The sequence below is a fragment of the Gasterosteus aculeatus genome, chromosome 9, assembly GCF_964276395.1.
Source record: "Gasterosteus aculeatus chromosome 9, fGasAcu3.hap1.1, whole genome shotgun sequence".
Lineage (NCBI taxonomy): Eukaryota > Metazoa > Chordata > Actinopteri > Perciformes > Gasterosteidae > Gasterosteus > Gasterosteus aculeatus.
In genome coordinates, this window is record NC_135696.1 from 17,252,446 (window position 1) to 17,271,695 (window position 19,250).

At 46.7% G+C, this 19,250-nt stretch overlaps 1 protein-coding gene across 8 annotated transcripts in view; it reads right to left on the bottom strand.

Annotated features, from left to right (window-relative positions):
* Positions 1-19,250, bottom strand: part of lrba (LPS-responsive vesicle trafficking, beach and anchor containing) — a 147,404-nt gene that overhangs the window by 97,454 nt on the left and 30,700 nt on the right. For 4 of the 8 annotated variants that reach the window (XM_078109147.1, XM_078109145.1, XM_078109144.1 and 1 more), the window contains exons 21-32: positions 18,990-19,182; positions 12,596-13,792; positions 12,305-12,492; positions 11,403-11,556; positions 10,720-10,900; positions 8,981-9,114; positions 8,269-8,376; positions 8,040-8,181; positions 7,423-7,777; positions 2,595-2,764; positions 873-957; positions 478-611 (exon numbers count right to left, since the gene is read on the bottom strand). In XM_078109147.1, coding sequence (XP_077965273.1) covers positions 478-611; positions 873-957; positions 2,595-2,764; positions 7,423-7,777; positions 8,040-8,181; positions 8,269-8,376; positions 8,981-9,114; positions 10,720-10,900; positions 11,403-11,556; positions 12,305-12,492; positions 12,596-13,792; positions 18,990-19,182 — 3,041 coding nt within the window. The remainder of the gene's footprint in view (positions 1-477; positions 612-872; positions 958-2,594; positions 2,765-7,422; positions 7,778-8,039; positions 8,182-8,268; positions 8,377-8,980; positions 9,115-10,719; positions 10,901-11,402; positions 11,557-12,304; positions 12,493-12,595; positions 13,793-18,989; positions 19,183-19,250) is intronic. The other 4 variants (XM_078109148.1, XM_078109146.1, XM_078109143.1 and 1 more) reach the window with 2 other exon arrangements.

A 19,250-nucleotide genomic window follows, 5' to 3' on the forward strand; every position in this document is an offset into this window, starting at 1 on the left:
AGCAGATAGTATTGATGGGCCTAATGAGCCGACATGATGTTACTGTAAACTAATACATATTTGGGCCTTGTATTACAGGCCCGACTTGGCCGGCATATGTCCCATTGATCCCTAATGGCGAGCCCTGGGCTTTCAGAGGGCAGGGGTGGACTTTAGTGTCCAGAGTCACATGCACAGACGGGAAGAGCAACCTTCTTTTGGTCGCTCTTCACATGAAACACACACACACACACACACCTCCCCCTGTCTTCCCTGAAGGCCCCCCTGTAGCTATCAATCAACTTTCCATTTTGTTTGGTGGCAGCAGACACCCCAAACACTGCTATTAGTGGCCTGGCCTATGACCCCGGCCCCCTAGAAACCTTCAGCGCAGCTACCAGCTCTTGGCCCAACGCGAGCTCATCACACTCAGATTAACCACGGCCTGGATATGCAATGGGATTTAAATGATAACACACACTGTGACGTTGTACTCACTTGTGCCCTCAATAAGGAGTTCTTGTCCGTGGCTGCCCAGCAAAGTCCGAGAGAGGAAGGGAGCAAAGTCCACAAAGATCTCCCTGAGCAGAGGAGCTGCCTTCTCCAGAGCGTTCTCCAGACGTTCTGAGATGCTAGAGAGGTTGGGATCCCAACAGCACATCGTGAGTACAATGAACTTGGCATGCATCTCCAAAAAATCTATCCAGGAAATCCAATTTAAATACATAACACAAGTCAAATATCAGTCTTTATTGTGAAGGAAACGATTGGATTTAGGACAAAGAAAACTATCAGTGGAGATGTATTAAGAACTGATGCTCATGTGTGCATAAAAAGCATATAGTGCATGCGCTTGTGTGTATGTGAGAAAGGGAGAGAAGATGATGAATCACCTCATATTGGGGGCTGTGTTCTGGGTCACAGGGGACAGCGGGGGGACAGATGGCAGGCTAGCGCTGGCTGGAACCTGGCCGCCTGCTGCAGGGAGAAACCAAAGAACTCTGTTATTAGTCTGGATGTTGTACAAGAAAAAGGCGCTACGCACACACGCACACACACACTCCGTGGAGCAACATAAACCTGTGTGGAAACGTGCACCTTATGAAATAATACCTCCATTTAAATGTGTAGAGCAGGGGATTTATGGTCAAATAGGGCAAGTGGGGGTACAAGTATAGCTTTATGGCCAGATAGCAGATGATGTACTCCAAGGACAATACGTCTTCCTTATCAATTCACAATTCAGAGGTTTTCATGAGGAAAACCTCTCAATAGAGCATTAAAAGGTTGGGTAATGTTTCACTGTCAGTCATACTTTTGTTTGTTTAATATGACAACTATACATCAAACTAATGCGTGATATTAAGTGTTTGTTATAAATATGAACTACTTTCACTGTTACACCTGTGCTGGAATGTGAGATGTTTTCCCCCAGTTGCTTTTTCACTCATTAAGTCATTACATACCAATTTACCCCTCCAGCCTGTTTTTGTGACGGTTTCATTATACAACTAAAAGGTGCTTTACGACTTCATTCTGGAGACAGAGGCACACAAGGTACAAAGTCTATGTTTGATTGATCTGGCAGTAAATTCACTTCCCTGTGGCTCATAAATAAGCTAATGCCCAACAGAATATGGAGGAGGGGGATTCCTGGTGTTGCAGCGCGCTTGTTTTTCCAGCCAGGACGGTCTCAGAGCAGGGATAACTCTTAAGGAATGACAGACAGTGTAACGTGGACTGGAATGTGTGTGTGTGTGTGTAAGGTGTTAAGCAGCGCCATGTGGGCCTGGTAAAAGTATCTCTCTCCAGCTGAAGTAGCTCCTTCAAACAAAGGGGAGTAAATGAATGTCTCCATTAGTCCTCCCACTGCCCCACTAAAATTCACTCACAAAGCGTATTTACTCAACGCGGCTCACTGACACAAAGCCCTCTTTGCATACAGCTTCAACAATTATCATTATTCACAGGCGCACACGCCGCTGAGTGCACATCCCATAAAAACGAAAAGTCACCCCCTCATCTTAAACAAACAGATTCAGCAGTGAAAAAACATTATGCTTTAATACACATTAGTTGATGCAGAAAAGGTGACCAAAACCAAAAAGATAAATGCTGGCCGTCGGATCGTTATTAATTGTCACTGCTGAATCAGTGAATATTGTAGAGTTAGTGAGGTCATAAAGTTGCAATAAAAGAAGTGCGTATTTATTATTTTAGTGATTGACCTTAATTCACTCCTGCAGCAGAAATCACTGTAGCATTACAGTTCAAATTAGATTTATCTAACCAGTATTTATTATTTACATTTAATAAAAAATGCTTTATGCGTGTATGGCTCCTTTCATTTTTTTATATTAACTTTTATACAATAAAAGCAGCTGAACAAGTGGAACCTTTTTGTTTCACATTACGTTCTCCGCCACAAACAGGGCAACATTATTCTGCCAGACAGACACATAGACACTCGCCAATAAATATAGATTTTTCCAAAACGCTCATCCAGGTTACGACTCCTCAGCCCTTACAGAAACACTGCCATTAAAATATAATGTGAGCGTGTGTGCGTGTGTATATACGTGTGTGTGTGTGTGTGTGTGTGTGTGTATACTTACTGGCTGCCGGGTCTGCGGAGGCGCTCTGTGACGCGTCGCCAGAGGAAACCACGGCGACGCTGTCGATGGGCGTCCCACCAGACACAGAAGCAGCAGTGGCTGCTGGGACGGAGGTGGAAGCGCCCGGAGACGGTGCTGCGCCCGCTTTCTTAGGTGCAACGACGACACTTCTGTGTGGAGAAGAGAGGGTTTTTAATATTTTGTATTTAGCGGTTGTGTGCAAAAGGGGGAAAGTGCCGGCTCACAGCTCGCCGAATGGGACTTTGATGTAACCGCCGTGAGCGGAACAAAACCAGCCATGTCACAAATCCATTACACCAGAAGACTCATCACTGGACTAATTACTGCACATACGATTGTTTACTTGGTTGTACCCAAAAGAACTAAACCGGCCTGTCAAGAAAAATGTATTTCGCCAGTGTGTAGTGTGTAGGGCTTTGTGTGTGTATGTACAAACAACCTAAACTAAAATGTTTGGCAATCGAATGTAATCCTTCTGTAGAAAAAAGTATGCCCGTCATTATTTACCACGAGCGCCTGGATTATGAGGTTTTGTTTTTCCCATAACGACGCAGCACGAGTGGAGCTAAATCCGCAAACAGCGAACAGCAGATGGGAGGAGAGCGGCATGCAGATAAGCTGTCAGTTCAGAGCGTAGGGCTCTGACAGACCACTGGCCGTATCAAAGAGCGCCTGGCCCTGCTTATCAGTGCTGACACAAGGGAAGCAGGGTCTAATCACTGGCTACTGCTCCCCCTCAGAAACACAGACCGATGCAGGCTTCAATAACGGCGGCCCGGCGGGAGACAACAGCGAGCATGCGTGCATTCCTGCAGATGTCCGCGGTTAGTGTTTACGCGCACACGGGAGGGCGGTTGGCGGTGGCTCCCCGTGGTGCGGACAGATACCTGGCTGCAGTATCAAACGCTGTTCTCACTTGATTTAGGGCAGGTGATCAGATATAACAAAAGTTGCTGTGAAGCCCTGACAGCTGAACTCTGCTTCAAGTGATCTATGATTTAAGAATAATACAGCTGGCAAAGAAGGCCGGAGGATTCAGAGCTGAGGGTTTAAAAACAAAAAACGGAAAAGGGACGGCCGGGAGCGACGGAGGAGATAAAGAGTTTCTGGTTACTTGCTCGCTGCCCTGATAGAGAGCGGGCTGGATGTTGGTATCAGGGAACAAGGGCGGCGCTGACGTGAAGCACCCCAAGTGTCAACAGCCGGGGAGGGAGACAGCGGCCCCCCTGCTGTGTGCAGGGAGGGTGTGTATCAACCGGTCCAATATATTTGAATATATGCATATGGCTGTGCAAATAAGTGCACAAGTGTGCGCGCGGGTCTGCCGGGGAACATCCCTCCACGTACGTGTTCGGCCTTCCATCTGCTCGGCAAAGGCCCAGTGAATTATTCAGCAGGTCATTAGCCACACTTATCATGAGTGGGTCGCCCCAGTCGATTAATCAGCCGTCAGCGGCCCCACTCAACCCACAAACAGGAGCCCAGGGCAGCGAGTGTCTGCGCCTGTGTGTGTACCGAGGCTGCATTATTTAAAGGCTTTAACGTACGCTGGATAAGTGCAGTAAACACTGTGATTCCAGTAATCTGTGCTATTTCAGGTAAAACAAGTGCGAGAATCGGTAAGGAAGCATAGCTGGTGTGTATCTGTGTGTGTGCGCGTGTGTCTTAAAATACCATTCCCTAGTCTAGGGTGTAGACGAGTGTGTATCCATGAGCATATTAATGTTCGAACTTTTATCTCTTAAAATTCCCACCAAAACATTTGCATGTTCACGCATTCAAATCGTGACATCCCAGGCTGTGATTGGATGATGATGGCTGGTGTGGGAGGGGCATTAACTTGACGACATGAGTGATTAATGAGTGGAGCAACTGGGAGCCGATCGTATGAGAAAAGCAGAATCTCAACGTTTTTTGTGCGATGTAAAGATTCTGTGTGTATTTCTTGTGATTCTGACAAACAAATAATTTCCAAAAGGGAATGTGGTACAGGGTCAAATATCCAATAATGTACATGTGATAAAGAATGCTGATATATCAGCTGGGCTCTACCAACGTATCAACATCACTTGTTGGATATGTAAATTACTTGTTTGCATTTTGAGTGTACAACCATTTTTCTTCTCAGCTCTACTTTAGGTGTTGTCGGCCCTTCTACAACACTGGTGTCCACTCCCGCTCGCTTACCCTGAAAAAGGATTGCGGTAAAAAAAATAATTGGCTCAGGTAATATGTAGCTATTGGATTTTCTTCTTCTCAAAAATCAATATTTCAAACAGCAACCTGCCAAACAGATTGATTAGGCTTCAAAGGAAGTGTCAAAATCTAGAAGTAGTGAAATGTCTTTAAGCAACCTATAAATCTTCTATAGATTACTTTAATTAATTGTCGCTAGTAAGTTTGTTTCAGTTGTATCAGGAAAAATTAAATTGCAGAACAAAAAAATAGGTGAGATTCTGAGGTTGAAAACAAAGCAAAACAGCTTTCACTCTTTCAGTTGCGTTTGTGTCCTGCATGCTTACGCTCATCCCTAAGCGGTACATTAACAACACTTCAGCGTCAACACGACTCATCTGCCCGTTCGACTCTCACATGCATGCAGGAATGCAAACAATCGCTCCATGTATATCCCCACGTCCAACACTCGCGTCTTCGGCTCAACCATGAAGGCTAAATCATCGGCTCGTACAATGACACTGTTTAGTTCTGGTTTGTGTCAGCAAATATTTGCAGACTGGCTGTCATAACAGGGGCATGGCTGAGAAATGGATGGGAGAAACCCAGCAGGTCTCCACTTGTAAATGAATCAGTAAGGATACTTCACCCCCCCCACCCCCCCCCCAGGTTTCATCTGGGAGATCCCAGCTCCTTTCATACATTGACCTCGTAAATCCTTCGCTCTGGGCAAGTGTAAAGTTTGCCACGCTCAGGCAGGGAGACGTCGGCGCGGAATATCAGCCATAGCTTGTACTGGTGTCAGTGGGAGGCTTACTGGTTGGTGGGAGATGCTGAGCAGTGATAGAGTCATTACGACAAGATAATAAACACAGAGCATGTCTGCATGTGTGGTAAGTAGAAATGGTCAGGGCAAAGACTAGAGACAGCGGGCTGATAAAGGGCGGCTACCTCAGGAGATAACGAAATAAATAAATGAATAATAAATAAATGCATACGTTACAAACTGACTAGTCAATACATTTAGTTATGATTATTAACTTTCATTAAAAAAAACACCATATAGTCGCTGGTTGAGAATATTGAAATGTGAATGTGCAGATCTCAGATTTTATAGATCGGAAATAGATCATCTAGATTTTTCTCATGTAATCCCCTATAAAAGAGAAACTTCTGATGAATTAACCTCCTCACAGGTTTTCTGTGTATCCAAAGTCTCATAAATCCATAAGGCAATAATCAAAATAATTCAGTACGTTTCTGACCCCTTTTTTAAAGATTTTTCATGCCAAGTAGGAACCAATGAGGTTGGGCAAAAAGTCGGAGGAAATTAAAAAAGAAATATACTGTTGGTTTTGCTGTATTTAAGGAAATGAACAGAACATTTATTTTTCGCTACCTTATGCTTTACCTTAACACTAATTAGTTACAGGCCCGCTCTGCGTTCATGCGTCGACACGCTCTATCCTGTCTTAAAAAGTCAGCCTGGGCCGTCTACCCGGCATGAAGAGGCTCCCATCGGCAACGAGCGAGCTGTTACTCTATGTTCTCCAGCTCTCCCGACGTCCTCTCTTCCTACTGAGTGTGCTCAGCGGACAGGAGCCAGTCTAATCCCCCAGATATGAGGAGCGCCCTGAGACCTGACAAAGCATTCCTCAGATAAAGACACGCGATCACAGAGATGCCGTGGAATTCCCACAGTTGGGGGTCGGCGGACTGAGTGTGTTTGTGAGAGAGAGAGCGACGGAGAAATGTTTTCTTCAGTACATGAGAACCTTGACTTGACATCACCCCCACAGAGACTTTTCTCCCCCCTCCTCCACGCATCTCTCTCCGTCTCCGCCTCCCCCCCTGCCGTTTTTGGATGTCTGTCTCGGAATCAACGCTCCAAATGCAAACCAGACCACTGACCGTCTTCTCTCACCTGGGCCCGTCTGTGGCTCCTGTACCAGGCTCCGCTTTTGAAGCCCTTGCCCCGGGTCTGTTTACCAGTGCACCTCCGGGGGTGACGCAAATGACGCATTTATGCCAGAGACGGGACAACGGTTCACATGTTAGACAGGGGGAGACGAGCAGCCGGAGAGATGAAAAAGAAAGTCGTTAAATATCAGTGTCAGGGTGAAAAGAAGCAGCTTCCTGCCAGCTTCGTTCCTCCGTCTCTTCATTCCAGACAGGCCTCCCGTTTTCCACAAGACAGTCTCTTTGTACGGCAGTTAGCTTGAGATGAGCACCTACATCAACAGCTAAAAGAAACAACAATGGGAGTAAGGAGGAAAGTCGGGGACTAAGATTCCCCTCCGGTTCAAAGGGGTTTCTGTTACAGAATGTTTTTTCATGATCCACCTCCTCTGAGGGTACCAAGCTGAGATGTCTTCAAGGGCTGACTTTCAAAAGTCCCCTGTAGCTATGTTGGGATAAACGGTAGGAAACTGTCAACGTTGAAGCTTGAGGATCACGTGTGTAGTTGCACCATATGGGCTCTTGGGAAACTGACAAAGCTGTCAGGTTTGCCCCGGAGGAAACTGTGCCCCAGATCTCTTTCCCACAATCCCCGATGCGCACGGGCAGAAAAATAGGATTCTTGGAGAATGGTATGCTAGTGAATGTGACATGTCTGAACGGGAGCCCTCACCGATCAAAGGAGCGGAACCGTTGTGACGATTCTCTGGCCGCGTCGCCGACACCTCCCAGAAACGCTGGCTGCAGCAGACCCGGATCCACCGCGGCGTCGGGCGGAGCGCTCACCAGGCTGCGCAGGATGTCCTTCACATTCTTGCCCTTTGAATCGGCGGGCAGCGACGGTCTGACCTCGGAAGACAGCGTGGACAGAGCCTCTGAAATGGCGTCCGGGCCGTGGGTCGCGCCGGAGGAGGACAGGTCGGCCTCGCTCGCGGCGGTCGAGGTGTGGTCGTCGCCGATGCCGGAATCATACCGACGGAGGGAGACGCCGTTCTCCACTTCTAGCCCGCCAGAAACGGCACCGCTATCTATGAAAACACAAGCGAGAAGGAGGAGATGTGAGCAATAAGGCAACGTCGTCGGAGGGTTTAACTGTAGTGGTTCCCAATCTTCTAGTTTGGTCAAGATGTGAATATCAGGGAAAACATTTCTCTTATTCTACTGTTTATTAATGTAAAACAAGGGTTCGTAAGTACTTGAGACAAAACTTTATAGAAATAAAACATTACAGCATCATCTACCAATAAAGATAAACACTTCAGATTTGTTTCCTTTGGAGCCGCCGTGTACCTGTGCTCCTGGCCGACTGGGATCGCTGAGGGCGCCGCTTGTCGTTGTGAGGCTCCAGGATGTCGCGGTACTTTGACACCATGAGGACCGAGATGAAGTAGACGACAGCGAGCGCCAGAAACTGGGCCTGCTTACTGTCCTCCTGAAACAAAACAAAATACACTAAACGATCTGTGTCGTCTGCTAAAAAAAAAAAAAAGCCGCCGCGCGTGCTTTCTGAACGACTCACGATATCTCTGAAGACGACAGCCCTGAGGCGGTTGATGTCCATCTCCTGTAGAAGCCGGTCCAGCTCCGTGACAGGAGACACTCCGCCGGTCACGGCATCAACAGGGCTCTGCGTGCGTGCATGAGAAACGAAACCATTAGCCAGGAAATCAATCATAATCTCAAAGCTAAGTGCGAGCAGCACATGCACGTTCACACCCATTCGGGATGTTTATTAATCCACGTGCACTTCATGAGGCAGGGTAAGGTTTCGCAGTTGAGGGGAGCCGTCCCCTCCTGGGATCATGTCCTTAACATAATGGCCTTTCTGTAGAGCCACTGCATTATAAATGAGCTTTAACACCCGGTTCAGGGAAGAGCAACAGGACTTTACTGGAAGTCTCTGTATCAAATCAAAGGGCCGATGACCAAAGGCCTCGTCTGGTGTCAGAAATAGCAACAAGTTTGGTAATTCAATAGTATATGAGCGAATGCATTTGCACTTGGTTGTTGTTGCAGAGCAGGACAACGGACAAACAATCCTTCTGGTTTACTATTGATTATAGGAAGAGGGCAAAGGAAGCTATTTTAGAGTGTAAAAAAAAAAAAAAGTCCAGTAGACAGTAGATGATGATGTTGTGTTTTAAGGGAAACGATTGCACTCATCCAATAACAAGCCGTGAACACAATGTGCTAAGATAATGGGGTGAGTGGTTGATGGTTTGGTTACTCGCCTGCGCTGCGGCAGACATGGAAGGTCCAGTCGCAGCGCCGGGCGCGGCCGCGTGGCCACATGCAGGCGCCTCGGCGCCCTGCTGGGACTGCGCTTGCTGACACTCCAGGCAGTTTCTCACTGCCATTGCGCACACTGAGGAGAGATGCAGAAAGAGATATTACGGGATAGCATATAAATAAAGTGATTTTCAGAGTGATATGTGGAGGGATATATCCGGAGAAAACAACAACAGGAGCAGCGGAGAGATTTAAAAAAAGAAAGAAAAAGGAGAGAAGGTGGGGCCACTACAAGGTCAGTGCTCTGGCCAACTCTGGCAGCATCGTTCACTCTTCCCTGCTCCACCTCTCCTCCCAAGGTCACAGTGCAGGGGTGTGCTCTTGAATCACATCCACTGTGTGCAGGTCCCATAACAAATGACACTGCTGCGAGGGCGTGCACATGCTGACGAGGCGGCAAAACAGGATGCGATGTCGCAAAAAAACACATCTCGTGGTCGGACAACTTTATGCGGGTTCACAACTGGCACGTTTACCATTTGCAATCTAATGTGCCGCTCTCTCTGCTGGAGCCCCTCCCAGCCCCCGCCATTCTGTACTTGACAACTGACAAATGTTAACTCTGAGCCATTTAGATTACCAAGGAGGAAATTATTCCGTCTGGAAATGGGCTCGCTTTTTCCATTAGGACTACTCTTTCATACAACCATTCGTAAGGGGAGGCTGGAGGGGGGGGTGGAGATGCTAAAACCTTGTTAGTCCCCCAAAATCAGATTAGGTGCCAGCAATGGGGAGCGCATACCTCATCAAATATTCATTTCATAACGGCTGCTTTCTAAAACTGGACCTGTAGTACGTTGGCATCACTTTCCAGGAACCCCCCACCCCTCCCCAACAGCTCCAACGATAGCTGGATCTTTTCCGAGCTGAGTGGGGCTCTTTGTAAAAAAACAGTTTGAATTTTTAAAAGCCTTTTTGTTTGTATGCTTCACTTTAACACAAATCTAAAAGTAAAACGGCTTTGCCACATATTATGCACCATTACGTATGTTGAACAAAGCACAAAGAAATGATTGAAATCAGTGAAGAAAGCATTGCAACACTTCTGAGTCGTGTGTGTGTGTGTGTTCATGTGATGAACTGTGTTTGCTGAAAAGGTGCACCGCGTGAAATGAATAATGTAAGAATTGCAATATATTTTATTCAACTAGAGCGTGGCTTGGCTTCTGATGCTGTCAGAGGAAACTGTAATAGCCTGGGACAGAAGGCAGAAAAAGGCCTCGGGCTGCGCTGCAGCACACTGCAGCCAAGGCCATTATGTAGAACTCTACTATATCACGATAGCAGCCATTTTAGAGTGTTGCCATGCAGTGGGGTTATAATAACAAGATAAGAGAGCGCTGATACGAGCAGAGTGAAGGAGGGGAGGGAAGGAGAGCGGCGGCTGGAGACAGAGAGGAAGAGGAGAAAGACAATACAGGGAGGTTCAAAAGGGCTACAGGGAGCCATGACTGAGGCGAATACAAGAAGCTACTGCCGGCTGGCATGAGGCGGATCGATGAACGGGGAGGACAGAGGGCTCGGTAAAAGGGGAGATAGAAGACGGAAAATTCTGATGAAAGAAAAAGAAATAAATAAACAGGACAAGGATAAGATTGCATGAGCCTATTAAAATAAAACAAAAAAATAAAGTGAGTGACGAGAAAAAAAAGGGACAATGCAAAGACATCAGTGTGCGTACCGAGGCGGAGGCACTGTCTGAGGATGCCCCCCGAAGACATGTTTTTCTCAGCTTCGATCTCGGTGAAGTTGAGGGAGCTGGCGAAGATGAGAACGTCCACCAGGTTGATGAGGCGCTGTAAGAAGGTGACGGAAGCCTCCACCGACAAGCCTTGGGATGGTTCGATGTTCTCCAGCTCATGCTGGTAGGAGGAGGAGGAGCATTCACAAGGAAATTAACAGATGAGTAAAAAAAAAAAAGAATTAAAAAAAAGTGTTCTCTTTACTCAAATGTTCATTTAGTATGCAGGTTGATTTCAAAAGTATTTAATTAAAAATATGTATTTTTTTTATCTTTGATTATAAAGAAAATTGTAAAAAACAAATTAATGTTCTAAATAACACATTCTGAAATAAAAACCTTTAAAAATATAATTTGTTAGAGGCAGTCTTTATTTTGTTCTAAGAAATTGAATGATTTTGAGCTTCAACCCGTTTCTTTCAACCGGGAAACAAAGCCATCGAGGCAAAGAATCATGGAAGAGAAGCACTGAGATGAGACAACACAAAAACAGACTAACAATGTTAGGAGGCAGCCAACTGTGGGCTAATGTGGTTGGAAAAGGTCAATGTGGATGGATAACTTCCTGCTACTGAAGCCACCAACATACACACCGACGTGGTTAAACACGCACAGAGACTCACAGAGGAAGAGGTGGCGGCAGAGAGCAGAGGTAAAATGCCTCCACAAGCCATGATGAGGTTGTCCACCACCTGGGAGATGAGGTGAATGCTGTTGTGGACAAACACAACGTTCTCGCTGCTGTTCACAAAGTCCAGAACCGTCTTTGTGGAGTGACTGAGAGGGAGACAACAGAGGGATCGCGTTGATAACAACACACAAAGTAGAATATGGACCAAGTAGAAGAAACACAAACGCTTTGATTTTTTGGTCAAGTAGATTTAAACATAGTTGAAAATTGCTTTGTTGTATTGATAAATGAAACAAACATAGCAAAATAAATTCAAATAAAAGCAAGAACTAAAAACATCCAGAATATATAAAATAGAAGAAAATAGTTAAATATAAGTGTTATCATAGGATTTGTCTCTACACGAGGGCTTGCCAACATATCAGATTGTTCTTAAGGTTAAATGGTAATATTCAGGGTAAAAATATGCTACATTTCACATGTTTATTGGAAACATCTGTGCTTTAGTCTACACCACATGAATGTCCTCAATGCGACATGCATTTCAAAGGATCCCTAGAGACTTCCTCTTCAGTTTGTGGGAAAGTGGAAAAGTATATATTTGTCTGTAAGAAATATAAATATGCATAAAGACATTCTTGAAATTCCTGAAGTAAATGCCAAACAATTTACATTGAGATGATAATATCGGGAGTGAAATTTCCATAGTAACACCACAAAAGATTTTTTCAGGCACCACTTGCTTATTAGAAGGCTTGTGAGATGGGATCTCCTGTCTGCTCATCAGAGGCACCCAATGCCAATAAATCTATATTCCATTAATCAATTAGGAAAACAAGCGTAGGCTAAAGCATCAGCAAAGTCAGCGTCGGCGTCAGCGGATCGTTACCCTACCTCCTCCACATCTGGACATCTGTCTCAATAGAGAAGAGCAGGTCAGCGAGGAGCCGTTGGTGCATGTGGGACCAGCGGAACTCTGGGATGCGAAACATTGTGGAGCGGGGGGCCGACGTGCTGCTGCCCTCTCTCTGCTGACCTGAAGACCCTCCTGCTGCTGCTGCTTGCTGGTCTTGGCCTGTTTCCTTCAGAGAGGCACCACACAATTAGCGTTAACATGAGTAACTGAAACTGATCAGTTCTAAAGAACATAATTTATGGATCAGAAGTAGAGAGACAGACTCTTACTGTTGTGGAGGCCTCCTTTAATTCAAGTCTCTCCGTGTCTAAGGCCACGTTGGACACATCTAGTCGGGCGATTTTGATCTCTTTGGTCTTGCTGACGGGGTCTGCACTCTTGGTCCCGGAGGTGGAGGCAGCGGTGGAGCCGTCCGTGGGAGGGGGCAGAGTGTCCTCCTTAGGGGTGTTTGTGGTCTCTGGATGCTGGCTGGGTGAGGTGCGGTCCGGTGTGGCGTCGGAGGAGGAAGCCTCTTGGGCTGGTTCTGTCAAACTGTGTCCCGTTGGAGGAGTCGGACTCTCCTGTTCCTCTGCAGTTTCTTGTGTTCCAACCTCCTGCTTCTCATCGTTTTCCTCCGCCGTCTTCGTCTCGAGACCTTGATCTTCTTCATCACCCTCTTCCTCTCCTACGTCCCTTTCCTCTCCGGCTGCAGCGGAGGCGTAAGAAGACTCCCCTTGGCTGTCCTCGGCGTCACTGGTGTGGACGTGGTCGCTGACTGTGGACACAGTAGCAGCATCAGAGGACGTCTGGTCAACCTCGCCTTGTTCCGGGACCGACGGCGGTTCAATCTCCGCTTCGTTCAAAGAGCTCGATGACTCACCCCCGATAGGTTCAGATCTTCCGTCATCTTTTACGGGCGTTTCGTTGGCCTCAGATGTTGCGTCTGAGTCTCTGACCTCCTCCGTTGCTTTGGAGTCATCCGCTGGGGCCTGGCTGCTAACTGAGGTTTGTCTACCGTCCGTGTTCTCGTCAGTGGAAGCCGCCGTCGCCGGTTCCTGCTGGTCGGTCTCTTCACTCTGTTCCTTCACGTCGTCTTTCTGTGGGACAGCAGCTTCAGTCTCTCTTCCATCGTCGCCCAAGTCGTTCTTGGGAGTCTCCTGAACCAACTTCTGCTCTTCTTCTTCCTCCGCGCCGGCCAGGATGTTGCCCATGGCGATGGGTGCGTGTTCCCTCCCCCCGGCAGCCTGCGGCGGGCTGGAGGCGGCGGTGGAGCTGGGTGCAGAGTCATGGAACTTGTGGCTCAGCTCGTCCACCGTGAGCTCGATGACGGTGGAGGGGGCCGCCTCCTCGGCGGGGGGCCCGTTGGTCTCCGAGCTGTGGCTGACTCCGGAGATGGTGCGCAGGGTGCTCACAGAGCCCGCGGACTCCTGACTCTGGTACTGCCGAAACATACGGGACAGATTCTCCTTGTGCTGCTCGAAGGTGACCTGCAAACAGAAAAAGACGATGGGTTCAGATTTTTTTAATCATCTTGACAAGAATCTACTCTTAGATCAGGAGGAAAATCCAGATTCATTATAACTCAGGTCTTACGTTTGTATTCTGGCCGCCATTTGAATGGCTTACGACACCACATTTAAGTAAACAAAATAAAAGCGAAAGCATAAGAAAGGTCATTAATTGTCAAAACTACGTGCTCAACTACAACCACTACAGAAGGCGCTCGTTTAAACAGCTTGTGTTTTTTCAAAATGCCCTTTAGTTATGAGCCTCAAACCACTGGGACCCTTTGTGGTGAAAATGTGCCATATTTAAGACTTTTGCCTCTGTCCTGCGTTGCGTTGCCCACGGCCTATTAACCCCCATCAGTCTTCTTACATCTGATATGGGGAGACTAGTCCATATCGACGACGGTCTGCAGTGGCATTTTAGGAAGAGCCCATCCATGTAAGCAGTCATAGATTAGCAGTAGATACTATTAGTGTGTGTCTGCGAGCTGTGCTGAGTGCGTGTCCGGCATCGGCAAATCCTCCCACGCCTAATTTAAGACCCCGCATTAATCACTGGGCTCGGAAGACAGAAAGTCAAAGATGGGTTGTTGGTGGAAAAGAGGGAGGGGAGGGGCGGGGGGGGGTTGAACTAGAACCCACTTCTTCACCTGAGGCTATTTGGACAGTAGGAGCGAGGGAGAGAGAAAAAGAAAACGCCAGGGATCAAAAGGAAGAGGAAGAATAAATAAGAGATGGCCGAGGAGGAGGAATAAAGTGAGTCAGAGGGGAAGAAAGGGAAGGGAGAGAAAGAAGCTGATTATTTGTAATTAATTAGGCGTTATTGTTCTAAATTAGCCTGCTACAAGGGTGCTCATTAATCTTGTGTAGTGGGAGGCAGTGATTGGTAATCCATAGCTGCTTTCAGGGTGCACAGCCTGTTCTAAATGCGCCAGTAGTCAGTCTCGTCCTCTCTGCCTCCCTCCTTCCCAGTGATCACACAGCAAGACCTTCTACCCCATTAGTTTGAGCTTAATTTGACATTTAGCATTTTGGCAATTAAAAGGCTGCATTCAGAGGCTGCTGCTGCTGCTGTGGAGATTAGGCGGGAGAGCGGTGCAGAAGCATGCCGTCATAGAGCCAGGATGCAGTCTGTGCATTAAGATGATGTATGTTGGCCTTAAATGGGGCTCTGTAACCGATCCAGTTACCATTAGACAGAGACAGTATGCGTCTCTGTGGTTTTTAAAAGAGCGGTTAGCCTTTTCTACAATATGTAGAAACTGCCTTGGGTGGCTAAAACATCAGCGCTGATCTAATCTAATTTCTTTCTACTCCGTGACTGGGCCTGGCCTCAGTGGGGTATGGGAAAATGTTATGGTAATGTACAAAAACATGGTGGGCTCCTCTAATGTGACAGGTAACATGGTATTAACTGGGCATGGCGCGGCCGGATCAGACAGAAGACTCGACGGAATACATCGTCATCATCGTGGTTTCTCTGGTTTCACACAATTAAAAAAAAAATAAGATTAAAAAAAAAAAAATGTATGCATGTTTTGGTCCTTCAAAGAGCAGCTACGATCACATTTACACAACAAATCCGAACAGAGCTGAGACCTGTATAACTGATCTGGAATAAGCACGAGGGCCCCGCGCCACAACCTGCCTGCTGAGGGTCGGCGTGGCTGAGCGCTGATCTCGGGAGACCCCCGCAGTCGGAGCCCCGGAGTCCCCATTTAGATAAATAGATAGGGAGCAACCACAAAACAAAGGGGCAACGGGGAGGGCAGCACGGCTCTAATCCGATTAGCTAAATGCAATTCCTCCTCCAAAATCAATGTCGTCTGCTGCTGCGATGCTGGCTGGGTGGTTTTCGCTGTGGCTCAGAATACTTTCCTTTCTCACTCGGTGTAGAAAAATATTTTACTTTTGGGTTTTCTATAATCTGATCCACTGATGTGAAAACAGACTTTATTCAGACTTTCTATCACAACAATACAAAGACAAGACTGCACTAAAGCTCATCCAGGATACTGTACAGTAATAGTTTTAATAAAAGAAGCCGATTGTTTTACTTGGAGATGAACATGTTGTTAGATCAAAGATAAAGGAACAAATTGATGTACTGGGGATTGGCTACTGGATAGTATAGACAACTCTTGATGCATGGCTATTATCTGGAATTGGCTTTTCATTCTCATTCTCTCCTTCCTTTGTCCACTTTGTCAATGCGTCTCTGTGAAACTCTTCCCCAAGAACCACAGCCTGAGTGGAATGTCTCAATAACCACACGGGGCGAAAGCATCCACACATCAACAGAAAAAACAGCGATTAGCTCCTTTTAAAGCAAACTATGTTGGCTCATTTCAGCTCATATTTACTTTTGAGGTGAAATAACTGGCAGGTTTAACAAGCCGACCGTGAGATTCGGAAGGACGGAGGAACCTTCACGCTCCGATCTCTTTCTTTTGGAGATCTCCTCGCTCTCAAAGCGATTTGTGTGCAGAGATGGACGAGGGGCACCTTGGGTGGGTGTGTGTGCGCCGAGGGGGGGAGGGCTGTTGTGTCAGCGTGCACACCTGCAGGAACATCTGTCTATCCAGAGGGACGCTTATGCAGATATACTTGCCTTGTAATGACTGACATAGAAGGATTTACACACGCACACTGTATTTTTTCATATTTTTACACTAATCCTCAACAACCAGGTTCTTAGTACCACTCGTTGGTCTATGTTTTAAATAAAATACATAAGAGCCAACTGGATTCAATCCCAATGCACAAATCAAACCTCTCCAGTTTCCACACAGGCTAAAATAACTATTTGTACACCTACAAATTGCTATGACTGTACAAAAACACAGCAGAACAGGAAAGAAATACAGTTCTTATGGTCCCAGTTCACTGTTGCACACAACATATTTCCAGGTGGCATAAAATTGTTCCACTGTCAAGGCATTGTACGGGATGAAAGGTGTGCCTAAATACAAATAAAAAAAAACTATAAAAAGGCACGAACTCCCACCAACGGAGGTTTACATTTCCATAATTCCCATCAAGTTAAAAATAATGGTTGTATCTGCCACAGGACTCGGGGAAACTGGCAAACAAACCAAACCTCATTACCTCCTTAATAACGCAATAATAGGAAATGCAGTACAAAGATACAAAGATAGCCTCCAACAGTGAGGTGCAGCACATTATCGCTACACATGTCAAACAGAGCTTTACCACATTGGACACGAGGCAAACTAATTCACAAAGTCTAGTAGAGGAGAAGTGGGGAAATATGCATTTGTGAATGCATATATGCGTTTATCAAGAGGCTCCCAGTGGGCTGGTTGTGTTTATGAGGCCTTGTTTCTCTGATTGTTCTCGCACGGTTCCGATGAATATTCAATGGGCTCGCAAAGGAGGGCTTCCTCGAGCCCAAGAGAATAGGAGGGCGAAGGGAAAATGTGCCTTGTAACTCATATTCACACACACACACACACACACACACACACAGGCGCGCAATCATGGGCGCACACACACAGCCCTGAAGCAGTGGGAGGAGAGAGCAACAGTGACAAACAGCTTTGGTGCTACAAAGGTGGCAGGAAATCTATCACACGGGACAATAAAATTGCAATTGAGTTTCTTTAGCTTTTTTTATAGCAGATGCATGTATCTTGGTGGCTGGCTCCCGCCGCAGCGATCAGAGTCCCAGGCGGGGGCCCTGCACTGCACTGAGCCTGCGTTTGTGTATCTTGCATTGTGCAGGAGCAAAGGGTTTACTCACAAAACACTGAAAAGTGTGAACCTCGGTTGTCGGAAGAGTGCGAGGCATTGTAACTAGAGCCTAAAGGAAAGATCATTAATCTTGTGTGATTATAGGGAGAACGGGGGCAATTATATCACGTTGTGCACAAAGAACAAGAAGCAATTTCTGCACAACAACAAACTGCTACGTTGCAAAGTGAGACACCAACACCCTGAAGCCAGATGAACAAATGAAACTGGGACAACCTGGGGTGAGGCAAAATCCTTATTTGTAAAAAATAATAATACGGTACTTAAAAATACTCATATCAAAGAATGATATTCAATTAACACCAATATTAGTTATGAATCAATCTTCTGTTGCTTTCCACGATGCAACTTAAGACACATATTAAACATAAAGATGGGGAAAATGCTTAACTCCACCTCAATGTGCCCCCATCTCTCTGACCCATGAAAACACAGCACTTGACTGCCAATGTGTTTCATTGTCATTGCCGCCTCGTCCCACAGTGTTCAGGGGCGTGAGGAGACATTGGGCGTCCAGGCCGTCACGCGGGCAGTCTGCCTGTGCCCCCTGCTGGACGCCGACGCACACAGCGCGCTGCGGCGGAGCGTCTCAAATCACAAGTACGTACTTAACTCAGCCTTCAATCTGACAATCTTTGGTAGGAAGGAAAAAAAAAAAAAAAAAAAAGGAACCACACCACAATCTGACACCAACCTCAATTACTGCACGGCTTTGGGAAGAGAGTAGCGTAATACGATATCAACAGGGAATTTCTTAAGCAGTATTTAGAATTCGGCTTTTGGAAACAAGAAGTGCCAGAAGTTTATTTTTTATCTGTGCGACGTGAAAGAGAGAGACTCTCTATATAAATAAAGAGTGCACTCATTGTGCTGGTGGACTCATTTCCATTGGTTTACACTGCACCTAGCTTTTAAATTCTAATCACCGCGCAGTTCCACAGCTTAATCCGATGGGCACCGAGAGGCCAGGTCCAATTACCACGCTACAATGCGAGCCTACGCTGCGCGCTGGAGGGTCAGACGATAATGCTCTCTAATTTATTATTTGATGAATCAAACTATGTCGGATTCAAGCTAAACATACGACGGCTGCTGTCCGACCGGCTGCAATCAAACTGAGGAGGGCGGCTACGGTTACAGTGACGTGGTGGAGGCTTGGGGTGAAAATACTCAAGCAAGATGTGAGTGTGCAAGTGTGTGTGTGTGTGTGTGTGTGTGTTCACTGGAGAGATAAAGAGCGTGTGAGTTAAAACAAAGAGAACCTAAACTAAAAAATTATGGGGAGATAGAAGAAGATCCACAGAGGAGGATAAACAAAGCTTTGTCTGATCCGTGTGTGCACACGTGTGTGTGTGTGTGTGTGTGTATATATAGGACGTGTGGCTATAATGAGTGCTCTGACCTTGGAGTGGGTGATGGACAGGGTGTCCACCCAGACCCGCCAGCCGCCCCACTCGTACTTGATGGCGTGGTAGAGCAGGATGCGGAAGATGGCGTACACCATCTCTGTGATTTTCTGCTCCTCGCTGTTTTGAGGGCTGATGAAGCACAGAGAGAGCATCCACTCTTGCCACACCGAGCACTGCAGCAGGCTCCTGGAAACAAAAAAAGGGGGACGGGCAATGTGTGGCGCGGACCGGGGAGGGTTGTGGTTCTCCGACCC